We start from the raw sequence: 11,915 nt of genomic DNA, 5'->3' as shown, positions 1-11,915 counted from the left end.
CTCGGGTGAGTGGACCTGGACAGAAAAGCTTTAGGGCTGGTCTGCAGTGGGCTCTGTTCCTCTCACCTGGGGTGCAGAGGTGGGCGGGGAGGGCCCAGATGAGAGGGACCAGCCCTCCTGGGCTTCCCCAGCTTCACACAGTGTAGACCACAGGTTGGGGTCTGGGTTGAGAATTAGGGAAGAGGCAGGTGGGGGTTGCTGCCGTTTGATGCTTGACCCCAGGGGACAGGAGCAAGTCGCAGACAGGACAGTTCATGTGGACGCAGGCAGCACAGGGCAAGCCCCCTCCCCTCCACTGTGGGGAGACGGTGGCCGCTTGGAGGGCTGCTCCAGCCCCAGGGCGCTGGGTGCCCATCTGCGCCCACTCCAGAGCACTGAGGACAGCAGGGCAGGCCCCAGCCTCCTCCTGCCTTTGAGCAGACACACTGGGTCTAGGCTCTGCCTCTTAACAGCTTTGATCCTTACGTGAGATTCTGCGGAGTGATTGGCCTGGGTGGGCACCCAGTCAGGTAGGCAGTCACTGTCTTTGGGCCTCAGAGGGCAGGATTCTCTTCTGGAAGGTTTTTGGCTGGTGCAGGTGACCCAGCTGTGAGGCCTGGCTCACCTGTTTCCTCTGCTCTCCCCCTGCACATTCTAAACGAACGTGCAAACCGGGGTGACTTTGGGATTTCAGCCGTAGGTGGGACGTCGGTGTAGACGCCAGGAGCGAGCAGGCGGGGAGCTCGGCGGGCCCCGGAAGCGGGGGCAGCCGTGGTCTGGACTGGCTCGGGCAGGGGCGGCCACGCGGAGGGCTGAGGAGCGGCGTGCCGACCCGACAGCCTTTCTTGTACTTAAAAAGGGGGCTCCTGTCGCCAGACTTCGGTAGCAGTCTGTACGGGACATGGTGGCTCTGCTGAGGGATTCAGGCCGGCTGATAGGCTTCCCCTCAGAGCGGGGCCTAGCCTGTGCATTGGCGGAGTCAGCCCAGCAGGCGTCTCTGCTGCAGGACTTCTCAGAGCCTTTCCTCAGCGACCACGTGTTGTGAGAGCGGCGGGTTCCCGCCCGCGAGCCCTGTCCTCTGCACTCGGGCTCACGGGAGGTGCTGCTGGAGGGAACTGCCGGCCGGGCAGGCTGAGCTGGACCTGCCTCGGCGGGTCACAGCTCGTGGTCCCCCCGTGAACAGGAGCAGCTCCCGCTCGCGGAGGCCGAGCGTGAGTGACCGAGTCAGGGCCGCTTCGGCCTCCTGAGTCCCAAAGCCCCGTTACGGCACTTTCCTCCACACTTGTTTGCTGAGCTGACCTTCCTCCTCTACCCCTGGGCTACCACGATGGGTGTGAGCATCCAGTGTTCTTGGCCGGGTTTGAAGATGGGGGTGCTGCGGTGTGGACAAGGACCAGGAAGTGGAGGACCGTGGGGCGGGGTCCTCGGGGGCCAGTGTCCCTGCCAGGCCTGGCTCCTGTCCCCTCTAGCCCCCTCCTGTGTCCTTCCTCACTTCCTCCTCGGGGCCCATGGCAGCCTGGGGCGGCCAGTCTGCCAGGAGCGAAGCTTCTCTCCTTGGGGCCCAGCAGCTGGCATGGTTCTCACTTAAGGTATGGCCCCTGCTCCCCACCTTTGGGGTCTTTGAAAATGATCTTAGAATTGGAGTGGTGACCTCAGGTCTCTGACTCTCTGGCACGAGGTCTAGGTGACGTCCCCAGGGGTCTTGGGATTAAATGTGCACAGTGAAGGTAAATGTGACCTTTTCTAAAGAGGAAGTGTTGAGATGAAATTTCTCAAGATAAGTGACATTGTATGAACATGGCTGATTCTAGTCTTCCACTGTTGGTTTATAAATATCACCAAAATTCCAAACTATCACTATTTTTGTAATTTCCCTCTAGGGAATGGAAAAAAAAAATCTAAAACTTACCAGCATTGGGAAAAAATATCGTTAAGTGATCTGGTTTTCTTGGTTTTGTTTTTTCAGAGATGTAAGAGTTTTTATAGAAATGAGCACTTGCTGCTTGTTCCTTCTTTTCTAGAAGAAAACCCCTGGCAGGTTATACGGCAGCCAAGCGTTCTTGCCTTTATCAGTAGGTGGCGATGTCTCAAGAGAATCTTCTCCCCTCTTCCTGCTCTCAGTGCAGACATCGGTCGAGGCCGGCCTCCCACTCCTCGCTCGGCATCCACAGCTCTGGCATCTCCAGGCCCGGGGGTGGGTTCTGAGGGAAGGGCCGCGTGATCGCCCGGAGGGGTCACGGCCTGGTGGGGCGACAGGCCTCGGTCAGCCTAGGGCCCTAACCCATGTGCGCCTCTCTGTCTTGCAGAGTCGGGGTTCTGGAGGACTCCTTCACCTTCCTGGGCATCTTCTTGGCTATCGTCTTGTTCCCCTTTGGGTTCATCTGCTGTTTTGCCTTGAGGAAGCGAAGATGCCCCAACTGTGGAGCAAACTTTACTTAAAGGGAACAACACACCTGGCTTTCCTACAGTCAGCTATCTTTTTCTAATGTAAATGTCGTGTACAATAGCTTTATTTGATTAAGCTTCAGGACTGTTTTGTAAAGTGCGGTGGGTGGATTGCGCACTGCGGGCCGGCCGAGGTTTCACGGCACAGGGGTCGCGGGGTGTGGCTCCCAGGATTAACGACAGCTCAATAAAGCACTGCTTTTATTTTTCGCAGTCTTCAATTTGAGAAAGGTGAGAAAAACTGTTTTAAATAAATGAGATCCATACCATTGTTTACCTGTTTTGCTTATTCAGTGTTTGCACACTGCCACTTACAGAAACAAAGTTATGGAAAGCGTCACACACACACTAAAGAGACTAGAGTGACACATCCGTCGCCCGGCTTCCACACCATCCACTTTATGCCCGATCTTTGGTTACTCGAGAGGCATTTACAGCTCAAAAGAACTACGTGTTTTCAGGTTTTTATTGTTGTAATGAAACATAATACCTTGACATTTATAGAGCATGCACCTCAGTGCCCAGGAGCTAAGGCAAGCCCTGCCATCCTGTGTGAGGCAGGTGAGCGCCCATGGTAGTCCTTCTGTGGAGGTGTAGACCGGTGGGTGAGCCAGGCGGGCCTGCACACAGCCCAGTGACCCCAGGACCTGCCACAACCCTGTAACACAGCCAGAAGACCCCAAGCCATGGCGCTCTGGAGGCCGAGGCCACAGTGGGACACCCTTCCCCATCCCTCCCTTATTAGCACTTTCAAAGCTGACACCTCACCGCCCCCACATACTGTAGACAACAAAGGGCTTCTGTGAACCTGACTCTAAAATGGTGAGAGGAGCAGTGGGCCATGTGACTAAATTTGATTCGATTGTTTTCTTTGTGGCTGAAGCATCTTCTCCAGGCAGGTGTGGTGCTGACACGTGCCCTAAGCCTGGGTCCCAGGAGCCCTCGTAGTCCTGCGTCATCTCTGTTGGTGGCAGGGTCACCTGTATGGCCGACCCAGCCAGGAGGTGGATGGGATCCAAAACCTCGAGTGTGTCACGCTTACATGGGTTCACTGTATTTGGCCTTGACCAATTTCAAGCTTACAGAAAAATGGTAACATTCATGGCAAAACCAAAGGAGCTGTGATCAGCGACAAGCCCCCTTCCCCGCCACACATAGGGAATGGCCCGGGTGTGGGTTTTCATCAGGGTCCTCCACTCCTCCAGGTTGGGCCTAGTCCCTGACATCCGGAGACGATCCCTGCCGCAGGCTCCGAGTCCCTCCCGCAGGAGCCCCGGCTCCGAGTGCGCTGTGGTGGGTCTCAGCTGAAATGCAGCCACCCCTGCTGCCCCCACAGGTCCTCCCGGCTCAGTAAAGGCTGAGTGCAGTTTCAGTACCTGATTCAAAAGTGGAGAGCCCTGCAACCCGAGAGGTTTCAGAGTAGGTTAGTGACAGAGGCAGCTTTGGTCAACTAGCTTAGCAAGTTTCCACATGGGGAGCCCCAGATGCACGGTTACCCCGCGGGCCAGGCTCGCGTGTGGTGCCTGGCATGTTTCCATCGGTCAGTCCAGATGGTAACTCAGAACTACCAGATTCAGTACCTCTTAGAAATTGTTCAAGTACTAATGTGGCTGTGATAGGGACAGACGAATGTCTCAGTGCTGTATCTTCAGTTATGTCTAAATTGCGGAAAACTGGGGATTCCTACATATGATTAAACAAAAAATTTTAAGTTAAAAAATTAAATTTTATACAGTCTCATAATTTATATTGCTTAAAATTATTTGCATGCTGTGATGCAAATTTATACAGTATTTTCTTCAAACATCATAATGCTGTTTAAGAGCACATGCTTTATAAAATAAAACTGTGGTCTCATTTGCATTCAGGTGCAGAAAGCCAGTCATGAAAGCACATACTATCCCTTATTCTGGCTATTAAAAAAATAATCATAGACTATTTAAAAAAATGATACAGTAAGGATTAGAACCAAATCTGGTTTTGAACAGAATAGGAAGAAAATATTTTGAATGATCGACTAAACTATTCCTGATTCATCTTAAAGACAGAAATGTGTAAACCCAACTATGTTAAATTAGAAAATGAGTTGATTTGCTAAGTGATACATTTAAAATCAGGCACCCTCTGGCGAAGCTTTCCAACGGCACAGCACTTATCAAACATACACCAATCACCCTGCAAGTGAGAACTGAGTGTGGAACCGGGAGACTTCCCTGGCCACCTTTTCATCGAATGATTGGTGCTGATCGATCGTTTGTCACCGTCGGTCGGAGTTTCACAGTCGCAAAGGGGTTTTCTCCGCTGTGGGGAGAGAAATATTGGCAGAAATACGAGATGGGAATTTGATGTGGAAAGAGCTAATAACCAGGGCTCCTGCTCGGTCAAATTACGGAATATGTGAGTCTTGGTCTGTGACAGTCCTCCCCATGCCACGTGTCATGGAACTATCCAGAGTGTAAAAATATTTTTGACAGAGAGCCCCCCTCTCTAGTCCTATATGGGGTGGGGGTGGTGGGCTCTGGGAGAGCCACATAGGACTGGGGCTGGGTTAGTAAGCTGCCAAACGCAGCGTGTGACCAGGGCCCTCCCTTCTGGATCAGCCAGATGCTGGGCGGGCCCCCCAGGCTCCCCAGAGGACCCCACAGGCCCGAAGCCTTTTTCAGGATCAGGCCCCCTGGGCTGTGCAAGGGGGAAGACCCTTCCAGGGGCCACCACAGGCCCCTCACCCACAGGGGTGGGCCACCTGGAGCGCGAAGGGCTCTGTGGAGGAGCTCACGTACCTGAGGAAAGGAGGCTTTGCAATCCCGTTTGCATCACTCTGTGAGAGAGAGAAAAATGAAATTTGTGAAAGGCTCATGAAACTGGAACATTTAACAGGAGCCGAAGGTAAAGACGTCAGAAGCCTAAGGGACTGTTTAAAGCTATGCAAGTCGAGGACAAGGGCAAGAGCAGAGAATGGTCTAAAGGCCACTGAGGGACCCTCGCATATGCTGGACCATCCTGGAGGGAAAACGCAGGGTCACTGGCCACTCAGGGGCAAAACTGTAGTGACTGTGGCTTTTTGGGAGCCCGATCCTGAATGATGCCATGAGAAACAGTAAGGAGAAAACCTTGCTGGGATTTGGTGCCCACACTGCTAGCCAGAGACCGGGTAGGAAGTCCTGTCAAAGTGCAGGAAAGAAGGCGGACCAGGGCAAGCACTGTCTTTTCCTGCAGGGCCTCACGGAGCCCCAGCCCCAGTCCCAGAGACGTGGGTTGCCCAGTGTGGCCAGGGGCCCAGTGTGTCTGCCTTCTTCCCTCTGTTCTACAAAGAACCTGCTTGAAATCTGCTCTGCCGCTGTTTTTTTTTGGGGGGGGGGTGGGTAGGATTAGGTTTGTTTATGTTGAGAGGAGGACTGAACAGCCCAGGACCTCATGGGCGCTAGGCAGGCGCTCTACCACTTGAGCTGTACCCTCCCCTGCTCTGCTGTTGTAAGAAATCACTGGCCTGAGCTGGCGGGCTTACTCAGATGGCCGCCCAGGAGAGGGCAGTGTGACGCCGTCTGCCTGACGGGCCACCAGTCCTGGCAGGCCAGCCCTGACTGTCACGAGAGCTCCCAGACCTCCCCAGGGTGTTAGGGTGCACAGACCCCCGAGTTCCTCTCACTTCCCATTGCTAACCCGGGGTTGAAGGCCATGCTTGGACAGGGAAGCCAGGCCAGGCTCCTTCGGGATGGCCTACCTTGGTGTTGGAAGTACACTCTCAAGGTGGAAGGGGGATTGGGGGCACCGGGGCTGCTTCAGACTTGCACCTGCTGTCTCCAGGCCTCTCACACATTGACCTTGAACCTGGGGCCAGCAAGGTGGTCCTGGGGGGAGCCCCAGCACTAGGAGGCGGGCAGCCCGGGGCCCTGATTCAGTGTCTGCTTCCCATCACTGAAGCACAGAGCAGCGGCCCTGCTTATTAGCACATTCTAGTAGGGCTTTAAATGGCTGCAAAATGAGTTTTCCCCACAGGACACCCTGGGCTTCCTCAGCAGGACTCGCTGTAAGGCGTTTCTGGTATGACACTCATGGTACAGGGTAGTTAAGGGCTAACTGATGACGTATTTTAAAAAATACACCAGGATGCCTCTCATGCAGTCCCACACGCCCTCACCCAGCAGAAGGCCCGGAGCAGGCGCCCCCAGGCTGTGAAAGTCCTCCTGTGGCCGCGCGTCAGGGGGAGGGCGGTGGCACCCCCCGCCCCCCGCCCGGAAAGCGTCTTCTGTCAAGTCAGACTCCCCAGGCTGGAGTCCACAGGGTATGTGCACCCACACTCACCGGAAACCACCTTTCTGCCTTTCCTTGGGGCAGAACACTGTCCCTCCCCTGTGCACCCTCAATTTGAGGAAGGCTCTCTGCTCCCGGAACTGGGAACCAGAGACAACCCACCCGCAGACCCCCATCTGCCCTCAGGGCAGAAACCTCGGAGCCCCAACTGAACTTTAAAACAAGCTTAGCCATGTTTTCTCAAGCTGTGTCCTCTGGGTGACATGACATTTGAGAGAAACAAAACCAAGTCCAGCCCTGGCGGTAAAGTGGCAAGAAGTAACAGCCTGTGCTGTGAGGAAGGAGGGCAGAACAACTCAAGACAGCAGCCTGAAGCCATCTCATGTCGGGACACCTGGATCCTGGTGTGCCCCGCACCCGGGCACTGGGACATCCACCAGGATGCTCGGAGCAGCCCCGCCCTCACAGCCCAAACATCCACCAACAGAGAGGTGACGGCTCCTATGTCTCAAGAGTGCCCAGGGCTGCCCCCTTCCCTGTGCTTTCACAGGTGCGGACCCGGGCGCTCCCCGACAAGCCCTGCGCACGGATCTCAGAGGCAGTTTCCCAGAAAACCCAGCCTGTGACCGCCATGCAGGTCACCTCCCCCCTCTGTCCCTTGCCTTGTTAGTTAACTCTCTACAGATCTTCTATCATGGATATTTTTGTTTATGCCTCATTTTCTGCTTCTTATCAGTAAAACGCAAGTTCCAGCCGAGCCACGGCCCGGCACTCGGAAGACAGTTGTCAAAGGGACTGATGCGGTGACTCACGGCCTCTCTTTCTTACAGGGCTGTTGAGGATCACAGAGAATGTCCACACAGTGTTTACACGACACGCTTTCTGAAGATGTAATGATTAAATGACCACTCTCAGCCTCAACCCTTCCTTCAGAAAACAATATGAAAACTGAAGAAAATGCAGAAAAATGTGATTAAACGACTAAAGGACTGCAGACGTGACTGAGAGCGAGGAGAGATTAAAACCTGATATAGTCTGGCAAACGATGGACCTACTGTGTGTAAACTGTCATTTACAGACAAAATAAAAACAAAGGACTGAGGTTAAGGAGGTTGAAAGGCTCTGGGACGCTCGGAGAAAGTGTCACTAGCCCGAAGGTCACCACCTTCCTGCTCCGAGGAAAGGCACCCACACCCGCATCCAGGGCCCGCGCTCAGATCTGGGTACCGGGCCTCATGCTGCGGCTGTACTCACGGGAGATGACACGGTTTCTGGTTTGGACACCGGTGCTTTAAAGGCACAAGTGTTCTGGGAAGCATCCACTTTCTTATCTGCAGCTGCTCCCGCAGACAAACATTCCAAGTAGTCAGGTGGGGGGATGACCACACTGCTCTTCTCAGCCAAGTTCACGGTGCTCACGCTCCGCACTGGTGCCGAGCTAGCGAGCAAAATCAGAGGATACGAGTTAGATGAGATCCTGCCCCCTGCACCCCAAACATCCTGAATCTCCTACGGCCGGAACTGTGATGGATTAATAATCCACAATAGCGAGAGAGGAGATTACAACACACACACAGTATACACAACACTGCAGTGTTTCTGCTGGTTGATAAATGCACACTCGAAAGACATTCTTTAAAAGACATGACAAAAAGAAAAGGAGAGGAAAACTAGCTCAGTGAGGGGCAGACTCTTGATTAATTGAAGGACTTCCGTAAGAAAATGGAGCAAAAGTCTTAGCAAAAGCATTAAGCAGTTTAGATGAAAAAACTCAGAATTGTAACATCCTAAAAATATTTAGTTTCACTTCTTGGCCCGGTGGCAGTCTAGCTCTGAGCAAGTATAATGGAAGGACTTCGGGGGCGTCAAGTGTGGTGCTGGAGGTCCGCGGGGATAGCGGGATGGGTGAGGAGGTTCTGCTGTGACCCGGGAAATACTGCGGCCTGGCCGTTTGTGGTAAGATTGTGACATGTTCAGTTTGGACATGTTTCTGAGGACCCATGGGACAGCCAGCTAGTACACATGTAAATACTCACGTGTAGGCCCGGGGAAGATCTCTTGGGCTCGAGTCTTGGCTCCACCACTTCCAGCTCCTTAAGCAAGTTACTAAACCTTTTTATGCCTCAGTTTCCTCAATTTTAAAGTAGGGACCAACTTCATAAGGTTGCTATGAGCATTAATGACCTAATCCCTGTAAGGCACTGTGGACAGTTTCTAAGTCGGGACGATAATCACCACCATCTGGCTCAGAATACAGGTTTGGGGGTTGTCTGCACAGAGGCGCCACGTCAAGTCCATGGATGTAATTCATGCCGTGGGAGCGCACACAATGGCCCGGGAAGTACAGAACAGGAAAGAGGACCAAGGGCAGGTCCCGAGGACACCTATGTTTAAGCAGTGGGCAGAGGAGAGGCCTGAAAGGAGACAGAGTGGATGGCCAGTGAGGTGGGAGGAAAATAAAGAGTGCAAGGTCAAGAGACCCAGGCAAGAGAACATTCCAGAAAGAGTTCACCAGTGTTGAAAGCTGCTGAGTAAGACAGAGACGGAAAAGGGGCATTTAGCAGCAGTGGGTGGTGGGAGTCGGGAGAGCGGTTCCCAGGCTGAAGGGCAGGGTCTGGGGTGCGTCTTCGCCACTGACAGGAAAGCGCTGGGACAACAGAAGTCACGAGGGAGCAGCCACGGAGCAGCAGCCACGGAGCAGCAGCCACGCCCTCCGCGCTCACGGGGGCTCTGCTGTGAGCCCAGGCGGAAGGGTCGCGCCTGGGAACTGGAGGGCAAGGCCGGCGAGCACCGCAGTCCTACCTCGGCGCGGGCGCGCTCGCGGCCTCTGGCGCGGGCTCCTCCAGCGCCTTCGTGTACGAGGATGGGAACCAGCCCCTCCTGCGGGAGAAGAGGAAAAGGACCCGCTGTGGCGCCAGCGGCGACAAGCCCACAACAAACACACCAATGAATGGCGCAGGCAGGCCGGGCCACTCCTACCACATTCCACCCCTCGTCTTATCTACCCGTGAATTTTATTCGGATTTCTTTTTTGCCTTTTCCTCCGTATTGGTTTTACTTAATACCTGAAATAATTCAACCTACCTACGGTAAGGCTTGTGCACAAAGAGTTGAAATAATGATGCTGGTATTTAAACTATTTATGTGCTAAATCTTAAAGTGTGTCTTGAGAAATCTGAAGTCACACTAAAAAAAAAAAGCATTTAATTTAAACCTACTTTCAGAGGTGACCTGATCGAACGACCTTTTCAAGCATCAAATTTACATATGTGCATGCATACAGAAAACAGCCTGGGAATAACCAGGAGCAGGGGAACCGCAGTTAACTGAGCTGGAGCTGCAACTACACCACGCACTTCGCTGCGCCTCAGATTCTAAGCTGCCGCTGACGGAAGAGACGGCAGCTCTTCCAGCGCCGGCCGTGGGCCCTGCGTGGACAGCCCCGTCCTGAGACTCACGCTTTGGTGGTGTCATGCTCTCCGTAAAGCCAGCCGTCTTTCTCCTCGGAGATGAGCAGCGTGATGACGTCTCCTTGCTGGAAGCTAAGTAAGGTCTGGTTAGCGCCGGCAGTGTGCGGAAAAATGGTTTTCACTTTTTGCTTTTTCACCATGTTCAGTCCAGTTGCAACAGAAACTGATCGCTGTAAACTGGCGTCATCTGAAGAATCTGTTAAAAAGGAACAGAGCAGCCACAGCTTTTTCAGAGAAGGATAATCAGGCAAGCTCAAATGAGCAAACCCCAGGAAACCACCCGTTTCCATCTCGCCGGCCCACTCCTACTGCAACACCAACCGGGGTGATAGTTCCACGCCTTTGCCTGGACAAACAGGGATGGCAAGGGACAGTAGCAGAGCCAAGGCCGAGGCTCTCAGAGGAGATCCTTGTGGCCAGAGGCTCTTTTCCAGCCCGAGAGGATAAAGCAGTGTATCCTCATCAAGCTTCACCTGCACCGACTGTCAGGATGGTTCTTAAAGAGGCAAACGGCCCCCCGACCCAGCAGCCTGCTGCTCTCCTCCTCCTGGTCCCCAGTACACACCACAGAGGCCGCATCAGGCATCCACTCGGACCAAACTGTCCAAGGCCTGTGCCACAAGGGGAAGGAGAAAACAGGAAATGCAGACGCTCTTGCTGCCGGGGCTGCTCACCTGCTCACACCCAGGTGAGAGTGTGGTGGGGACGAGTCACGGGTGTTGAGCCTTCCCTCAGCACCAGCCCACACTCTCAGTGCTTCTCAGCACTGACGATGGTGCCATTGTCACCCACAGTGACCCTCCTGGGACCGTGGCTAGCGCGTGGCAGAGCCAGGATCCAGACGCGAGTGGCCTGATGCCACGGCCCAGAACTGCACCGTGAGAAACTCTGTGCTGCACATTTCATGTCTCAAGTCAAATGCAGGCTGCTGTTTTCCACTTCAATGCACTGGAGATTTTTTTCCCAGATTTTTTCCAAATTTTGCTAGCCTACTATTTACTTTACAATAGGGCAATATCTCTTTCTGCATCATTCTTGCAAATTCTTAGTAGTTACGGTACAAACCTTGCTATCTCTTCAACACGCCGCATACTCTTAACTACCTTGGTTGTACTGAATCCAGCAGTTGTCTCTTAGCTTTCACTGGTAAGTGACAAAGAGTCATTTGAATGATTGGGCCACATAGCACTGCGTATTTAACTGTATATTACGTATAACTTACAGTTCTTCAAAGGCAGGTGACCACAGATGATCGATCACCTTGGCAGCTGACATTCTGAAAGTCTCGTCCCTTCCCCAACAGCCCTGCTCGCCGCACACAGCGTGACTGCCATGACCTTCCCACCAAGGGGGCCTGTGAGACCCCCAGACAGAGACAGGGGTCAGGCACCACGACAGTCTCGAGGTCCTGGGTGCCAAAGACTCTGTGTAGGCAGAGTGGAGCCTAACCAAAGTCCCCTGAAATGTCTGTAAACAATAACTGGTTCCGATTTATTGAAATGGAGTCAACAGAGTTGAGATTCAAGCAGTCAGAACTTAAGTCTCCAGAAAGCACGAAGTGCTGTTAGAGATGATGAAAAACACTGATTGTAATTCAGACTAAACCTACTGGTAAGATTAATAGCCATAATTTTGTCATGTGAACTTCTATAGTTTGTTTCACAGAAAAAAAGGAACTTTATTACAATTGCAATCAAATACGGAACAACAGCGTGAGACTCTAAGTTATATTTCATTTATTTAAAAATATATCACCTTTCAGTAATATGT

The 11,915-nt window shown here is 53.1% G+C and overlaps 2 protein-coding genes across 2 annotated transcripts in view; one reads left to right on the top strand and one right to left on the bottom strand.

Moving 5' to 3' along the window:
• Positions 1 to 2,285: 2,285 nt before the first annotated feature.
• BRI3 (brain protein I3) lies at positions 2,286 to 2,698 on the top strand (the record flags this gene model as incomplete). Its single annotated transcript, XM_064478699.1, is given in 1 exon segment — positions 2,286 to 2,698. A coding segment is annotated over 1 exon segment (133 nt), but the record flags the coding sequence as incomplete, so codon positions are not given.
• Positions 2,699 to 2,872: 174 nt separating this feature from the next.
• BAIAP2L1 (BAR/IMD domain containing adaptor protein 2 like 1) overlaps positions 2,873 to 11,915 on the bottom strand; it is a 71,106-nt gene continuing 62,063 nt past the window's right edge. Inside the window, exons 10-14 of the mRNA XM_031432487.2 lie at positions 10,134 to 10,341; positions 9,478 to 9,555; positions 7,930 to 8,113; positions 5,205 to 5,242; positions 2,873 to 4,725 (exon numbers count right to left, since the gene is read on the bottom strand). Coding sequence (XP_031288347.2) covers positions 4,650 to 4,725; positions 5,205 to 5,242; positions 7,930 to 8,113; positions 9,478 to 9,555; positions 10,134 to 10,341 — 584 coding nt within the window. The 3' untranslated portion in view covers positions 2,873 to 4,649. The remainder of the gene's footprint in view (positions 4,726 to 5,204; positions 5,243 to 7,929; positions 8,114 to 9,477; positions 9,556 to 10,133; positions 10,342 to 11,915) is intronic.

The sequence above is a fragment of the Camelus dromedarius genome, chromosome 24 (assembly GCF_036321535.1).
Source record: "Camelus dromedarius isolate mCamDro1 chromosome 24, mCamDro1.pat, whole genome shotgun sequence".
NCBI lineage: Eukaryota > Metazoa > Chordata > Mammalia > Artiodactyla > Camelidae > Camelus > Camelus dromedarius.
This window is presented reverse-complemented; position numbering and strand designations above follow the sequence as displayed.